The sequence below is a fragment of the Synchiropus splendidus genome, chromosome 5, assembly GCF_027744825.2.
Source record: "Synchiropus splendidus isolate RoL2022-P1 chromosome 5, RoL_Sspl_1.0, whole genome shotgun sequence".
Classification (NCBI taxonomy): domain Eukaryota; kingdom Metazoa; phylum Chordata; class Actinopteri; order Syngnathiformes; family Callionymidae; genus Synchiropus; species Synchiropus splendidus.
The window spans coordinates 10,332,833-10,349,799 of NC_071338.1; the positions used below are offsets into that span (position 1 = coordinate 10,332,833).

General features: G+C 43.1%; 1 protein-coding gene across 1 annotated transcript in view; it reads left to right on the forward strand.

Moving 5' to 3' along the window:
* The first annotated feature begins 3,070 nt into the window (after nt 1–3,070).
* lrp2b (low density lipoprotein receptor-related protein 2b) overlaps nt 3,071–16,967 on the forward strand; it is a 33,262-nt gene continuing 19,365 nt past the window's right edge. Inside the window, exons 1-27 of the mRNA XM_053866186.1 lie at nt 3,071–3,098; nt 3,481–3,597; nt 3,696–3,806; nt 5,854–5,970; nt 6,054–6,170; nt 6,250–6,393; nt 6,778–6,894; nt 8,401–8,529; nt 8,765–8,934; nt 9,456–9,679; nt 9,785–9,991; nt 10,056–10,258; nt 10,348–10,488; nt 10,847–11,056; nt 11,827–12,019; nt 12,114–12,239; nt 12,368–12,498; nt 12,624–12,761; nt 13,102–13,380; nt 13,468–13,707; nt 13,781–13,903; nt 14,060–14,176; nt 14,257–14,634; nt 14,897–15,145; nt 15,453–15,661; nt 15,734–15,918; nt 16,675–16,903. Of these exons, the coding sequence (XP_053722161.1) occupies nt 3,071–3,098; nt 3,481–3,597; nt 3,696–3,806; nt 5,854–5,970; nt 6,054–6,170; nt 6,250–6,393; nt 6,778–6,894; nt 8,401–8,529; nt 8,765–8,934; nt 9,456–9,679; nt 9,785–9,991; nt 10,056–10,258; nt 10,348–10,488; nt 10,847–11,056; nt 11,827–12,019; nt 12,114–12,239; nt 12,368–12,498; nt 12,624–12,761; nt 13,102–13,380; nt 13,468–13,707; nt 13,781–13,903; nt 14,060–14,176; nt 14,257–14,634; nt 14,897–15,145; nt 15,453–15,661; nt 15,734–15,918; nt 16,675–16,903 (4,632 nt within the window). The remainder of the gene's footprint in view (nt 3,099–3,480; nt 3,598–3,695; nt 3,807–5,853; nt 5,971–6,053; nt 6,171–6,249; nt 6,394–6,777; nt 6,895–8,400; nt 8,530–8,764; nt 8,935–9,455; nt 9,680–9,784; nt 9,992–10,055; nt 10,259–10,347; nt 10,489–10,846; nt 11,057–11,826; nt 12,020–12,113; nt 12,240–12,367; nt 12,499–12,623; nt 12,762–13,101; nt 13,381–13,467; nt 13,708–13,780; nt 13,904–14,059; nt 14,177–14,256; nt 14,635–14,896; nt 15,146–15,452; nt 15,662–15,733; nt 15,919–16,674; nt 16,904–16,967) is intronic.

The following is a 16,967-nucleotide window of genomic DNA, read 5'->3' on the forward strand; positions in this document are numbered from 1 at the left end:
GGTTGCTGTGGCAGCACCAGGACACCAGCCGCTCCACCTCCCTCCTGTAAGCCGACTCATCTCCATCTGAGATGAGCCCGATGATGGTGGTGTCGTCCGCAAACTTGATCAGCTTCACTGGTGGCTGTAGGTGCAGCAGTTGGTGTAGAAGGAGCCATGGAGAGAGACCACAGCCCTAAGGAGACCCGATGTTGAGGGTCCGAGTGTGCAAGACAGTTGTCCCCAGGTGCATGCGCTGGCTTCAGGCCTATCAAGAAGTACGTAATCCACCTGCAGAGGGAGTCAGGCACATTGAGCTGGCGAAGCGTCTCTTGAAGAATCTGGGAGAATCGTGTTGAAGTCATTTCCATTTGAAATGGATTTCAGGTGGGATAGAACCAGACGCTCAAACAACATCATGACCACAGACGTCAGTGCCACCGGTCTGTAGTCATTCAGTCCTTGTGATCCAAGATTTCTTTGGGCTACATGCAATTGATCATGCCATGCAGGCAGACGTGGTCTACCTGCCGGGTCACACTGGATCAGACTCATATTTAACGCAAACTAAAAACCTTATCTGCAGATCATGAAAGCAAAAGAAACATGGTTGGATTGATAGCAAACCTTTTGCTTTGTGTCTGTTTGCCAAATATTAGATATATCAATATGTACAAATGCGAAGGAATTACCATCACAGTTGAATCAAAATTTAACTGCCAGATTTGATGAACAAATGCATGTCAGTTTTTTTTTGGAATGTATATACATGCTTTTGGAAGGCAAAGGTCTAAAATACATGAAAGAACAATATAGGTGAATGAACATTGAACAAAAATATTGAAGAAGTGTGTAACACAGATTGCCTATCGATTCTTAAACTACAGTTCACATGAAGCAGCTGCATGCAGCACACGACATTCAGAAAATCTTTTGAGAATTTTGACTGAGGCAGAGGCGACATTCAGAAAATCTTTTGAGAATTTTGACTGAGGCAGAGGCGACATTCAGAAAATCTTTTGAGAATTTTGACTGAGGCAGAGGTGACAAAGGAAATGATCCGAGCCTACAGGCCAAAGGTCAAAGGTCAAATGAAAAACCAGTGAATCAGGAATATGGCAGAACAGTGTAGACAATACACCTGTTTAACACAGGGATCAGTAGGTTGACTCATTGTTTGTGAAGATGCTAACACGGATAAAACAATGCCGATAAAAAGGCCTTATTTCCTGCTCGACACTGCTTGGCTCGTACCCACCTGCGATCGTTCACAATGCTTTGCAAAAAAATGAGATTCAAGCCTCACAGTGAGGCTCAGCCTCTTCTGTTTGTTTGACTACACTAGGGCATGTACAACCTTGTGACACCACCTGCAGAAAGAAATTGATCGACTAACAAATTCAATTAAATGAAATGAATGTATTAACCAGTTATTTAATTTGGTCTTACATTAGTACTGGCTCATCTTCACATCTGAGATCAGCCAGATCTCAGCTATTATCCAGGGCGTGTAATCCGACTGCATACTCATACTAAGCGGTTTGTATGCATTTTAAAAGTCCAAAATCAATGGAGTAATTCAGTTTTCTGAGCTGCCATGCAACCATAGCCATTGTCTGAAGTTGCTTCTTCATGGTGTGAATGGGCCTTTTTCTTTGAAGGCCTTTTTGAGTGCGCTTGTCTGACACTGCCACAGGCAATGTTGACCCCAGTGATGTGATACATGTTGCGAAGGTTCTTCTTCCTGCCACTTGTCTCCACCTGACAAAGCATCCTGTCTCAACATGCACACATATTAATCACGATCACTATACTTACCAGTATGATACAAAATCAGGACCAGCCCAGACGTCTGAAGTCTTCCACTCGAGTCCTGGTCATCTGTTACCCTCTGTGACCCAAGTTGTACACTGGAAACTGAGAAACATTTCATGTGAAGTTTGATCTTTGCCGTAAACTCCGTTCTCAATATTCTATTTGCCCCGGAAATTCATGCTTCTATGATGGCTACTGTGAGCACCAGGAACATGTTCCCAAACTGGTGAATGAGAGTTTCAACTTTTTACATCTGCCGCGTGAGTTGTTAAGTGTTACATGAAAATGCCTTGTTACATTTTCTGCTGATGTTTACAACATACCAATTGGTGAAGGTTAATCTTCGATGAATTTTATGTAAAGGAGGCGTCATAAAAGTGCTGTATCTCATCACAGCACACGGCTGCATTCAGACATTGGTGTGGCTCTAACCTGGGCTCATTTGGACTCAGACATTGACGGAGCGCAGGTAGCATGACCGATTTCCACCGTAGACAGTGAGACGCAAGTTGGGGGTCCGCTCTGTCAATTATGGAGCACAGAGGTCTTCATCTTGTAATTCCTCTCCTGCTGTGCGTAATAATAAGACTTGTTCAAGGTAAGCTCTTGCATTTATTATTTTAAAAAAATATAAATAAATACAGGTCTTTGGAGCCAATAAATTCGTTTTTTGTATAGAAATCTTTTTTAAAAAGAAGAAAAGATTAATATTTCAGAATGTTTTATTTCGAATTGAAACATTTTGATTTGAATTTATTTCATATTAGGTGTGACATTTTGTACAATTTTATCTCCAAGAGCCTTTATTTTTTACTGCACATATTTGACTTCCATTTGTGAACCATGAATTGTTTTTTCAAACTGGATGGAAGGTGAAGGTTGGATGGACAAAACTGGACTTTATCCCAGGTCATATGAGAGACTTCATGCAGGGTGAAGAATTAACTGTCCCATAAAATCCTAAAATCACATGCTTGGAAGGTTAAAGAGGAAAATGGTTAAAGAGGAAACACATGAGTGGTCATCTGATGCCTTGAACATTATATTGTAAACAAAAACAATAAAAATCTTTGTAGAGACAATTTGAAACATCACACACGGCTTTAGATCTTACTTTAATGACATTTTTTTTCTCTATTTCAGCCAAATTCCTTATTGTTTTTGTGACAAATTCTCCTTGTTCTGACTTGCAGGCGGCTGCAACAGCGAGCAGTTCCAGTGCACCAATGGACAATGCGTTAACATTGAATGGAGATGTGATGGAACAAAGGACTGCATGGACGACTCCGATGAGCTCAACTGTCGTGAGTATTTCAGCTCGATGGAGCTCGCTCGCCAACATTCCCACCTAAATCCAGAAACAAGTGTTCAAGTTAAATCCCTGATGAATGTCTTGTTGTTGTGGCAGCGCATCCACCATGCAGCTCCCAGGAATTTCAGTGTGTGACAAGTGGTGAATGCATTTCTTTGGGATTTGTCTGTGATGGGGAGGAGGACTGTGACGATGGCTCTGATGAACAAAGGACATGTGGTTTGTTAAATATGATATACTCCTTATAAACCCATACGCTTTACAGTTACCTGTATTAGAATATCCATTTAGGTGTTATTTTCGGAGACAAACAATTGATGTGTTGAAGTGAATAAGCAAACCCCAGAGCAGCATTTGTGGTTTCCGCCACACAGGTGGTCGCACGTGCAAACCAGACCAGTTCACCTGTCAGGAGGGTCAGTGTATCCCCAGCAAGTACAGATGCGACCATGTCAAAGACTGTGTGGACAGTTCAGATGAGAACAACTGCAGTAAGTGTTTAATCACAAGAATTTATTGTGAAAACATGGCAAAAAAAAATGCCCTGTACTCAGGACGCAGTGATGCCACAGTGTGAATTCTTTTGCAGACTATCCAACATGCACAGAAAAAACGTGTGCTAATGGAGCCTGCTACACCAATTCCCAGCGCTGCAATGGACTGAAGGACTGCAGGGACGGATCTGATGAATACAACTGCAGTGAGTTGAAAATGTCACACTGACAAACATTTAAGGCCAAACGTCTACTGTTTATGTCAATGTCCAAAACGTTTGAGGGCAAGGGATGATGGGAGTCATTGTTATCAATGTACGTTATTGTCTTATGTGTTATGTTACATATTTGTTTTTGTGCTTTAAGAACTAATTAGAAATAAATACTTTTTATTAGATTAGAACTGGGCCGGTGTTCAGGGTATAGTAAGATCACATTTTTCACGCTTTAATCCTACAGTTCCTTCAAAAGTCATTGCTAATGTCAACTAAAAATGCAATTTTAGTATAAGCAGTGAAAACTGGTCAGTGCTTTTCAAACTTTTTCCAGCCACGGCGCACACTTGGTTCATAAAAACAACCCCAAGAAACACCACCAAAGGAACCTTGGCCGTGGCGTAACTGTGCTTGGTTGAAAGTCCTGTAGAACATACCTTTTAATTCATGGGGGAAAAAAATGTAGCTACTAGCATTCGATTTATATTGCAGACACAAATTGGAGAAATTTAATTTGTTCAAAAATGTCTCCATAAGGGTGATCACTATGCCAAAAAATATATCAGGATTATTTGAATGATTTATTTTTAAATAACTTTCGAATTTAACACAAACATGACTTTATTCTAGTTTGGGGAATTTTCAGACGAATCTTAAACATTCTTTGCCTCAACTTCATAACAACAATGCTTCTTTATCTCTTCGAATTTTGAAGTGCATTTATTTGGTTCTGCATTTAGTTTTTCGTTAGTCTACAAAAAAGCTTTGAAATGAGACGTCACGCTAGACGTCACGCTAGCCGTTAGCTCTGTTAGCGCTTGCGATGGACACAACCTCGGAGTCACGGACCTGCAAAGAACAAGCCATCATCATTCTCTCGTGAAGCTGTGTGGTCAAGTTAGAGGCGCATCAGGTTAAAAACAGCTCGAAGTTGTGCATTTTACTGGCTTCTTCGCCGTCTGCGCGTGGGAAGTGGAGCACCACACACCATCCTGGTGGACGCATCTACATAGATCTATAGAACATAGAAAAAATGGCCAGAATCCATGTAATCTCCTCATGTTGGTAAATAGTCAACACTGTCTAAATGTTATCATGTCATCATCCACCTCTGTCTCCGGATAAAACAGGTGAAATTGGATCATTTTCCAGGGCACACTGGTTGAATAACGCTCCTTTAGAAATTAAATTAATAATGTTTTTCTTCCAGAGATTAGAATTGTTGTACATTATCATATCTGAGTTAACCTGAACCATAACTTTCATTTGTGTCCTCCGATCCAACTATAACAATAATTTCAATTTTGTTTTTCAGTTGTGTGAAATTGATAAATCTGTTATCAAAACAGTCCAGTAATGAGCACATTTAACAGTAAATAGCCCAGCTTATTGTTTTCCAAGAATAATGTCCTGTCCACTTCTATGTTTTTAAGATTTTATTATTTTATGATGCACTGAAAGCACTGGTTGACGCTGCATTTCATAGTAACTGGAATATTACAGGAAAAACGGAATGGCTGAGACCTTTGTACTTCGAAGTTGAGAATTGTGCTGATGTGTGTGTTTTGTTACCACAGATCTCCCACCGTGTTCGTACAGAGAGATGCACTCTGTACGAACACAGAGGTGGCTTTCATGTATCTCATTCAAACTTTGTATTCAGCCGCTACAGTGTATAAGAACCATTTATCAGTTGGATTGATGTCCCTCTAATGAATGTAGTGTCACCATTAGAATCCAGGGCTGAAGTCATGTATGTGTATTTCTTATCGTTTGATAACTGGACACGGCATTTTACATGCTGAGAACATTTTGATCACATATGTCTGAACTGCTTCCATGGACATTTCTACATATAATATGTTGAGCATAAGACCTTTCATTTTAATGAAGAAAAAAATGTAGCTGTATGCGGAGCTTTGAAATTAAACAGCGAAATTATATTATTTAACTCACCTTTTCTTCTTAAATCCTGGAAAATGGAAGTCAGTGATGATTGTAAAGCAGAGCTCATCGGAGATTATTGTTTATTTTTCAGCCACTCAACACTGCCCCATACACCAATATCAATGTGCAAATGGCTACTGCATCCCTCACTCCTTTGTGTGCGACCACTGGGATGACTGCGGGGACTTCAGCGACGAACAAGGCTGTGGTAAGTATGGGGGCCGGATTTTACTAACTTACCTGATGTGTTTGGTGACTTAAAGTGATACAGTTATTCTTTTTTTTTTGCAGTCTATCATAGCTGCAGTGGCAGTCAGTTTACTTGCAGTAACGGCCGTTGTATTCCTCAAACATGGGTGTGCGACCATTTCAATGACTGTGGTGACTACAGTGACGAGAAAGGATGTGGTACGAGTTGGATCGATAACTTAGGTGCCCTCATCAATGTATTTGAAGAGGTTTGTTCAAATATTGTATTGTTTTTTAGACAGTGACTCGCGGGACTGTTATCCTGGCGAATGGGGATGTCCTGACTCCAATGAGTGTATTCCTCTGAACAAAGTCTGTGATGGAAAACAGGACTGTCCTGGAGCAACCGATGAAACCAACTCCACAACTCAACAAACCTGCAGTGAGTTGTCCTTTTGCAATAGCTGTCATTCATTTAAAGGAAACTGAACAAACTCAATAGAGATAAAAGAAACACACAAGAAATAGCTGAGGAGAAAGAATTCATAGAACAGATCTGTCATGTAGTTTATTACAATATACACAACAAGATTGGAAAATAACGTGCGGAATAAAATGACCTATGATCTCACTTTTCATTACAAATTTGTTCTAGTTTAACATTAACTTTTTTTATATTACTAACGTGCCAAAATCCTCGGAAATTAGATGATGATGGCTTTAGTGGTGACAGCTATGATTATCCTCTGAGATAAGGACCGTCATATATTTTATGAAACACTACAAATTGTGTGTGGAATGTGTTGGTGAGTCAACATTTTTCCAGGTCTGAACCGGTGCTCAACCTTGAGCTGTGAGTATCGATGCCACAGTTCGCCACAAGGCGGGGTGTGTTACTGTCCGGAGGGCTATGTGGTGGCCAACGACAGCCGAACATGTGTCGGTGAGTAGTGATTTGTGTCATGTTCATGACTTTCTGACAACCAGTTCAGTGACTGAGGAGTTTAGAAATTAACTGTGGGATCCTGAGCATGCAAATTAATTCTTTTTCACTTTCTTCTGCCGCTTATCCGGAGTCGGGTCGCGGAGGCAGCATTCGGAGCAGGGAAACCCAAATTTCCCGATCTGCACAAACCTCCTCCAGCTCATCTCAGGGGATCCCGAGGCCAGACCGGAGACATAATCTCTCCAGCGAGTCCTGGGTCTTCCCCGGGGTCTCCTCCCAGTAGGACATGCCCGGAACACCTCCCCAGGGAGGCGTCCAGGGGGCATCCGGATCAGATGCCCGAGCCACCTCAGCTGGTTCCTCTCGATGTGGAGGAGCAGCGGCTCCACGCTGAGCTCCTCCCGGATGACCGAACTCCTCACCCTATCTCAGGGTGGCGCCCAGCCACCCTGCGGAGGAAACTCATCTCAGCCGCTTGTATCCGCGATCTCATCCTTTCGGTCATGACCCAAAGCTCGTGAGGGTGGGAATGTAGATCAATCGGTAAATCAAGAGCTTCGTCTTGTGACTCAGCTCCCTCTTCACCACGACGGTCCGATACAGCGACCATGCGCCGCTGCACCAACCCGTCTATCCATCCCACTCTCCCCTTTTCCCTCACTCAAGAACAAGACCCCAAGATACTTAAACTCCACCACTTGGAGCAAGAACTCTCCACCAACCCGGAGAGAGCAAACCACCTTATTCCGGTCGAGAACCATGGCCTCAGACTTGGAGGTGGTGATCCTAATCCCGGCCGCTTAACATATGGTCCCAGTGCATGCTGAAGGTCCCAGTCCGATGAGGAGCACAGCTACAGGGAACCGGATTCCCTCCGACCCCTGGCTGCGCCTAGAAATTCTGTGAATGAAAGTAATGAACAGAACCGGTGACAAAGGGCAGCCCTGGTGGAGGCCAACATGCACCGGGAACAGGTCTGATTTACTGCCGGCAAAGCAAACCATGCTCCTGCTCCGGTCATACAGGGATCGGAAATTGTAAATTATATATTTTTACTGACTGGCTTTGAGATTAAATTAAAATACAATGTTGCGCCTTCTTGCATATATCTACAACACATTTTCAAATAATACAAAAAATAACAGGCTTAGGAAAGTTTCATTCTTCTATATGACCAATTTTATGTAGCACCTTTGACTAAAATACCTTTCATGATCAAAACTGATAGAAGATTGTTGTTTCTACAAAAAAACAAACAAAAAAGGTCTGATGCGACAGGAGCAGCTGGCTGCATGTTGTCAACAGTAAGCTGTGTAAATGTGTTAACGCGAGGTCGACATAACTCTCAATCCACCACCAGGCTGTTATGAGTTCATAACCTCCTGAGCATTAAAGCATGATTCACGCGTCTGAGGGTCCCCATGTGACAATAGCGGGATCAACATGTCTCTTCTTGAAAAGTGTCTGTGATGAATTGCTGACGTAGAGTCTCCTGTCATACAGATTACAATGACTGTCAAATCTGGGGAATCTGTGACCAAATGTGTGAAGATCGTCCTGGAACGCACCACTGTAGCTGTGCTGACGGATATTTCCTGGAGCACGGTCAAATTTGCAAGGCTAATGTGTCAGGTAAATAAATCATACAAACATGGCGTAGCAAGATGAAGTGGAAAAAAAACATTTGTGAGCTCGAAAGCACTCACAGAACTTCTGCTAAGTCACTCATTTGCATCCACACTGGGTTTTTTTCCCCAAAAATGGCGATGAAAAATGAAGGCCAGGTCATGAGATGTGTGGACATAAATTTGAAGGTGCAAACTTTTCCCATGTCTGATTTAAGCTAACTGGGTTGCAAATGTTTCAGGTGGATTGCCACAGCTGATTTTCACTGACGGGGGAGAAGTGAAGATGGCCGACATACATGGACGATTTGTCCGAACTTTGGTGCCGTCCCAGGGGAGAGGGTATGCTGTCGGTGTGGCATACCACTGGCACCACAACCGGGTTTTCTGGAGTGATTCCTACGCCAAAAAGGTGATGATGCAGGAATGCTATCAACAGCGAATTAATATTTCTATTTATACTTGTTTTCACTGTTTATTGTTATTTCAACTGGATATAGATATTTGTTTCACTGACTTCTCTGCATTCATTTCTTCACCTCCATTGATTTGCTCCATTATTATCTATGATGGATCCCAAGTTCAACTTCCTGCATCTTCACCCTTCCTCCTGCCTCACCTTCATACGCACACATGCCCTCTGTGCTGTTGCTGCTGACTTTCATCCGTGTTTTCTCCAGCTCACGCCTCTGCCTTTGCTGCTTTTCTCCTCTTTACTCCCATTCCAAAACACTGCACCATCCACAAACATCATGGTCCATGCAGACTTGTCTCTAACCATACATGTTCTGCACAACCCTCACATACATCTCTGATGCTCCTGACTGCATCGTGAGGTACCATACTAACCATGCCATAGGAGGTATTAACTGGATCTCAAATGAGGGATACAGATTCTTCACTTCACTGACATCTGATATTTCACTTCACCAGGTTTACTCTGCTGATTTCAATGGGGGTGACATTAAGGAGATTTTGACCTTGGCAGTCCAGAATGTCCAGAACCTGGCCGTGGACTGGATCAATTTCAAGCTCTACATTTTAGAAGCCATGGTGGAGCGCATTGACGTGTGCGACTTGGATGGAGGGAATCGGGTCACACTGGTGGCAGAAAACTTGCACACCCCCCATGGCCTTGCCCTGGACCCGACAGTGGGGTGGGTCGAGCTTTGGAGCTCTGAGTGTGATGCATGTTTCAGCAGCTCTGTGTCTTCACAGAGTGCCAGCTAACTGAAGGACTAAGTAGATTTGTATGCTTGCAGTTACATGTTTTTTACCGACACGGGCAGTAACAGCGAGCACATGAAGCTTGAACGGGCCTACATGGATGGCAGTAACCGTCACCAACTGGTGAAGACCAGGCTTGGGAGTCCTACAGGAATCACTTTAGATATTGTCACAAAGAGAGTCTACTGGTCAGACAGCCATTTTGACACCGTGGAAACGGTCACCTACAATGGCTTGGAAAGGTAAAAGGCGAGTTCATGTGTCAGCGTCACTCACATGTGCTTCATTAAAACTTACTTGTTTCAGAAAAACGGTCCTAAATGGAGGAACCCAGGCGCCACATCCTTTTGGTCTTGCTGTTTTTGAGAACCACGTGTTCTTCACTGACTGGACAAAGATGGGTGTCATCAGAGCAAACCGCTTCAATGGCAGCAACCCCTCGCTCCTCTACCGCACCGCCAAGCAACCTGGCCAGGTTGTGGTCTCACACCCGGTTTTGCAGCCTGTCGGTGAGAAGGGACATCGCTGTCAAACACCTTTGTCCAGTTTCTCTTGCTATTCTCATCGTCTCTAAGAGTATTTTTTTGGTGTGTCTTAGTAATGAATCCCTGTGGCAGACACAATGGTGGCTGTCAGCACATTTGTGTTCTGAGCCACTCCTCGGACAACGAGGGTCTGGGATTTCGTTGCAAGTGCCGCCATGGCTATGACCTTATGCCGGACCGTCACTCTTGCACCAGTGAGTCCATTTAATCGTCAGATTGCCTTTCATGTGTATTTGTTGATTTTTTTTGCGGTTGCTATCTCAGGACATGTGGTTAAGACAACAATTTAGATACGCAAAGGTCAATCACAGTACAAACAGTAAAAGGTAAACTAAATTTAGAAAAATGTATTATTACAAAGCTGGAATCTATTGGTGTGGTGATTCTTGAGAGCTACATTTGTGTGAATTATGTAGTTATCCAATCGATTGAATTGCTCTTCAGGGCTTTTTCTTGGCCTGGATTTTATTCGTTTTCCTGGAAACCAAATATTTTTTTAACGTGTTTAAACCCGACAATCTATCAAACATAAATCATCCGCTGTTTCAACAGAGCTGAAGGACTATTTGTTGATGGCTACGACTCTGGCGGTCCGCGGGATCCCACTCAACTTCTCCCAGCAGGAAGACGTCATCCTTCCTCTCACTGGACTCAGTACCACTTTTTCTGGCTCAGCAGTGGAGTTTGATGGCAACGAACAGGCTATTTTCTACAATGACAGGACGAGAGGCCTGGTGTATAAATCCAGCCTTAATGGCACAGGTGAGCAGCTTTGAATTTTATGTAAAGTTTACGATCATTTATATTAACAGTGGGTGAATATCAATAAAGTGCATAAAATATTTTTGCAGTAATTTTCCAGGCATCATTCCTTGACTGTATGTCTCCATAAAGTAGTAAATTCTGTATTAGATAATATAAAATGCTTCAAATAGTCTAGTATTCCTCAAAATCTCAGCTTATTCGATTTTATTTATGATAGTTATTACCGGTCTTGGACCCACCTCCCAAATGCTTACTTTTTAATCTGCAAATGCTTTTTTAAATAAAACTATGACCACTTAACTGTAGCCTTCTTTGTACCCATCTTTCAATTGTTGTTTTGCATCTCTCGAGCTCATGACGTTAGACTTAGTCCGGAGGAGTTTAACAAAGTGCTAGCTGGTAAGTGTTTGTTATCTGCACTTGCTCAGGCATAATAGTGATGGGCTGATGAGGCTCATGAAACAGTGTGCTTATTTTCAGAGCCCACTAGATGGCTCTCTCTGCTCTAAAATCTTTGGATTTGAACAGCCATTTCAATGAAACTTCACCACAACAGCACCACCTACTGGCCTCAAAAAATGTTTCATGAAGCTTCACTGGCCCATCACTAAGGAATAGTTAATTCTTATACAACATGCCATTGTCCATTTTCTTCCAAAAATATTTTTCCAAAATGATAAAAAGGATCACATTTTAGTTGAAATTCTTTGACAAATGGAGTGTGTGTCTACTGGGCAGCCTGCTAATTATTATAGTTTCATTTCTAGTTCAACAAATTTTAACGGGGTACAGAGTTGGATCCATTGATGCCATGGCTTATGATTGGACGTCCAAAGTCTTGTTTTGGACCACGAGCACCTACAGAGCCGTGGTGGCTTTCAAAGTCACTGATAAGTCCAGGCGGGACATCGTGACTGGGTTAAGGAACCCAAAGGGAATCGCTATCCTCCCGTCGGCAGGGTGAGTTCTATCATCACAGAAACATCCGAGTGTTTGAATATAAACGCCTGTCTGTACTCGTCTGAACATTTTGGTGCTCATTCATGTTTTGAAGCTACTTGTTCTGGTCTGACTGGTACCGGCCAGCTGTCATCATGAGGGCCTACACCGACGGGAGCAACGCCATTCCTCTGGTCAACACAACACTGGGGTGGCCATATGGACTTGCCTTGGACTATCTGTAAGCACCACGCTGATCTGCTGGATTATAATACAATCGGACTGAAATTGTTCTGGAATCTGCCAGTAAACCTAACAGAATGTTTTTATCATTATAATTGCAAATCCCTCGTGCTTTGCCTTGGACAGGATGGAGAGACTGTACTGGGTCGATTCCCTTTTGGACCAGATTGGTCACATAAATATTCATGGAGCTGACAGACAGACGTTCAGCAATATTGGGCAGATCACTCAACCATACTCACTGACTGTCTACTCCGGTGTGTATTTGAGTTCTTTATCGCTGAATATGGTTCAGCCAAAACCTACTGACAGAGCCATATCAAAGATCAGAAATCTGCCTTGTCAGTGCTAACATGATGAATAACAATGTGTTTGCATTCAGATTACTTGTTTGTGGCTGACACAAGGACCAGAACCATTTACGAGTTGAGGAAGAGAGATGCAGGCGGAAGTGTCGTAGTCAGACAAGGCGTCTTTGGAGTAATGAATGTCAAAGCCTACACACCTGATATCCACAGCAGTAAGTACGCACGAGTTCTGCCACTTGGTGACCGACATTTTTTTGTTATCCATGTTCTCTGTTTACTTCAGTAGTCTTGTACTGCTGGTTGTGTTGGCTGAGGATTTTGTTCTGACTTTGGATTTTTCACTAAAGAAAAAGGAAAAGAAACAGTGCACTTGCAGTAGAGTACGACCCGCAAATCTGTGGAACAATTGCTTCAAGTGACAGGTTGCGCCTATGCATGTCTCCATGTCCAGAGATTGTTGGCCACGATCTGCTTCTTTACTCAGAGCCAATATTCACAGGAAAGTGTGGGTGGATATCAAAGTTTAAAAAAAAATAAAATTCTCATCCACAGCGTTGAAGAGCCGGTGCAATATGATTCCGAATGGTCTATGCAGTCACTTCTGCTTCCCAACTCCGGCGGTCGGTCGAGTATGCGGCTGTCCGTTTGGAATGAAACTGCATGACAATGGGAATGACTGCATCAAAGACGATTCAGTTGTTCCGCCTGACAACATTTGTGGCGACTACTCATTTGAGTGCGACGAAGGGCGCTGCAGGCCCAACTCCTACCGTTGCGATGGGTATGCTGATTGCGTGGATAAGACTGATGAAGCCAACTGCACTGACACAGGTGCACGTCTCACCATGGTTTATCTTATATTATATTTCACGAAATAATCAGCAGGAAAAAAACGCACCTTTCTTGCTCACATGCCAGGAGCCACATGTTCTCCGTACGCATTCACCTGCGACAACAAACACTGCATCTCAAAAGGTTGGCGCTGCGATGGCATTGACGATTGCGGCGATGGATCGGATGAAGTCAACTGTCCTACTCGGCTTCCGACCACCTGCGCTTCTGAGTACTTTACCTGCGATAACAACAGGTGTATCTCCAAGATGTGGTTGTGTGATGGCGAGAATGACTGTGGGGATGGCTCCGATGAACACAACTGCAGTGAGTTATCGCCAAGAGAAGTATTTTGATGGACTTTCTTCGGATGGAAAGTAAAGTTGTGTCTGATTGATAGGTTCTACCATCACCACATGCCCGCCCTCCTACTTCTTGTGTCCTGATCACCGCTGTATATACAACGCCTATGTGTGTGATGGAGACCAGGACTGTTTGGATGGATCTGATGAGAAAAACTGTGGTAAATCTGTTGCTTTGACACTGAAGGAATTTTTCTCTCGATTAAATTTTCATTTCTCTTGCCACTCCATCTCAAAAACCCAAAATAAATAAGTCATTACTTCATCATATATGTTATTAAAATGTTGTTTCCCCCCCTCCTCACCACTGTTTTTAGAGTTTTCCTGTGCCTCCTATGAGTTTGCCTGTGCAAGTGGGGACCAGTGTGTCAGCTCATCATATCGGTGCGACGGAGTCTTTGACTGCAGGGATCATTCGGATGAACAAAACTGCCGTATGTGAAGCATCGAGTGAACTTTGTCTGCCCCCCCCCATTTCACTTCTAAAATCTAAAATGCGTCGCCCCCTCCACAGCCACCAGAGGTCCCGGCTTGTGCCACAAAGATGAGTTTCAGTGTCAGGCTGACGGGCTGTGCATACCAGATGAGTGGGAATGTGACGGCCATCCGGACTGTGAGGACGGTTCGGATGAACACAACTCCTGCCCGCCTGTGACCTGCCGAACAAACTATTTCCAGTGTAACAACAAAATATGCATTCCAAACAGCTGGTTGTGCGATGGCCAGAACGACTGCCGTGACATGAGTGATGAGCAGAACTGCCCTACCCCTCCATTTAGCTGCCCGTCGGGCCAGTGGCTTTGTCCCACTGACCAGGTTTGCATTGACCTGAATAAGGTCTGCGACGGTTCGCGAGACTGTCCCAATGGGGCTGATGAGTCGCCCATCTGCAGTAAGTTTCATGCATTCAACCTTAAAATGACAAGCTTTGTTCTGGTTGCGAAGACAAAAATGTGACAGCTTCTGCACATATATGTATATATATATATATATATATATATATAGATATACCATGATATACTTGAGAATTACTGTGTTGGAAGCATTTGTTTCTGTGTAAGCTGGTGTGCATCTTCTTAAACTTTCACTTTGAGTCCTGAACCTTTTAGCGTACCAAATGTTCCTCACCAAATAGCCAATTTCATTTTATGCAGATGAAGACGACTGTGCACTCAACAATGGCGGGTGCAGTAATGGCTGTGTCCAGGGTCCGTTTGGGGCTCAGTGCACATGCCCCTCTGGATTCCAGCTGCTTAATGACTCCAAAACCTGCGACGACATCAACGAGTGTCTGATCCCTGGTTTCTGCAGCCAGCAGTGCTACAATGAGCGTGGCGGCTTCAGGTGCCATTGCTCGCATGGCTACCAGCTGGAGCCTGACGGCCGCACTTGCAAAGCTACAGGTAAACAACAGGCCACGTTGGATAGCTGATGTACCAACAAAACTAATGTTGTGTGATCGACTAATATTATTGACCAATTTAGTTGAGTAAAGACAAAAGTGATAGGTACAACAGCAATGAAAAAGCTGCATAATATTTGAAACAAAAAGATGGCGACTAGAAACATTTCAGTTTTGTTCATAACCAGTAAGCAAGAAAAACTCTATATTTGTGCTCTACTGGTTGCGTTATGTGTTTTGAATGAATGAGAACATCTGTACTGAAATGCATTAAAGCTTTAATGCAATTTTTTATTTGTGTTTTGTAGACCCTCTTGCTGCCGTACTTCTGGTTGCTAAGCGTAGCCAGATCCTTGCCAATCAAATCAACGCCAAGCCGCCTCTCACTCGTCCTGTTGTCACTGGTTCCAGTATAGTTTCAGTTGATTTTGACCGAGCTACATCCAGAATTTTCTGGGCCGATGCCTCTCAGAAGAAGATATGGAGTGCCTTCCAGAATGGGACGGACAGGAAGGAGGTCTGAAACAAAGAAGCTGAGAATCTTGAATTATCTGTTCACCTTCATCCTCCATGCTCACTGTTTCTCTAGGTTTTCTCTACTGGCCTGCTGGTGCCAGAGACCATAGCTGTTGACTGGGTGGCTCGGAACATTTATTGGACTGACTCCGTCAATCAGAATATTGAGGTTTCAACTATGGATGGACGCTTCCGGAAAGTTCTCGTCTCCAAAAATGTCACTAGTCCTAGAGGACTGGTTTTGGACCCACGCAACCAGTAAGTAGGCGGCTTTATTCCCAACTTAGCCTCGAGTTTTGTGATAAAAAAAGCTCAGTTTGTATATATGAAATAGGCAGGTCGGTTATGACTAATGACAATAACAATAAGACATGTTCTGATCAGACTTTGAAGTCAAGTCTGATAATGTTCTCTGCTTCCTTTGGACATATATGAGCAACAGACAGTGAATCAAACTAAAAGTTGTATTAAAACTTCATCTAAAATATGATATTGAAAGAAGAATCTCTCAGATTCTATCATCAGGGTGAAATTTCAACTTCCGGGTGACACGTTGCCTTTACATCCCTAGTTTAACCAACACAGACAAGTGTTTCTGAGTTCCTCTACACCCTACTGCGTGTGATTTCTGATCTCCCATATGGATCCGGTCAAGCTGTAAAATGACCGCGTAGGGTTCTTATCTGAGTCGGGACTACTGGTTCTGCTGATAACATTTACCATTTGGCTTTACGGAGCTGAGTCGTGCCTGCCACATTTCCAAATGATTTTGTTGGCCCTGCACTTCCGTGTTGTTTTCCTTTGATGTATGAATTATTTTATCACTTAAACGTTTGGTCAGCATCTAATTTACATAATTTCTAATTTCCCATCCAGTTTATTTCCTTTTGCCCACTCATATTCAACCGATTGTATTTCTCTGGGAAATATATCAAGCGTCACTAATGGTGTTTTATACTGACGTTATTGCAAGAACAAAGTGCCAAACCTAATAAATTCTCTGACTCCTTTCAGTACAAACCTGATGTTCTGGTCCGACTGGGGTCAGAACCCGAGAATCGAACGAGCAGCCATGGATGGGATCGCGAGAAAAGTCATTGTCAGCACAAAGTTATACTGGCCCAGCGGTTTAGCACTGGACTACACAACACGCAGGCTGTACTTTGCCGACGCTTATCTGAAATATATTGACTACTGTGACTATGACGGGAATAACCGTCAGCAAGTGATGGCAAGTGACATGGTGAGTCTCTCTTTGATGCAAAGTTAATACCAAAGTTATTGATTAATATTCAGTCATTATTTTA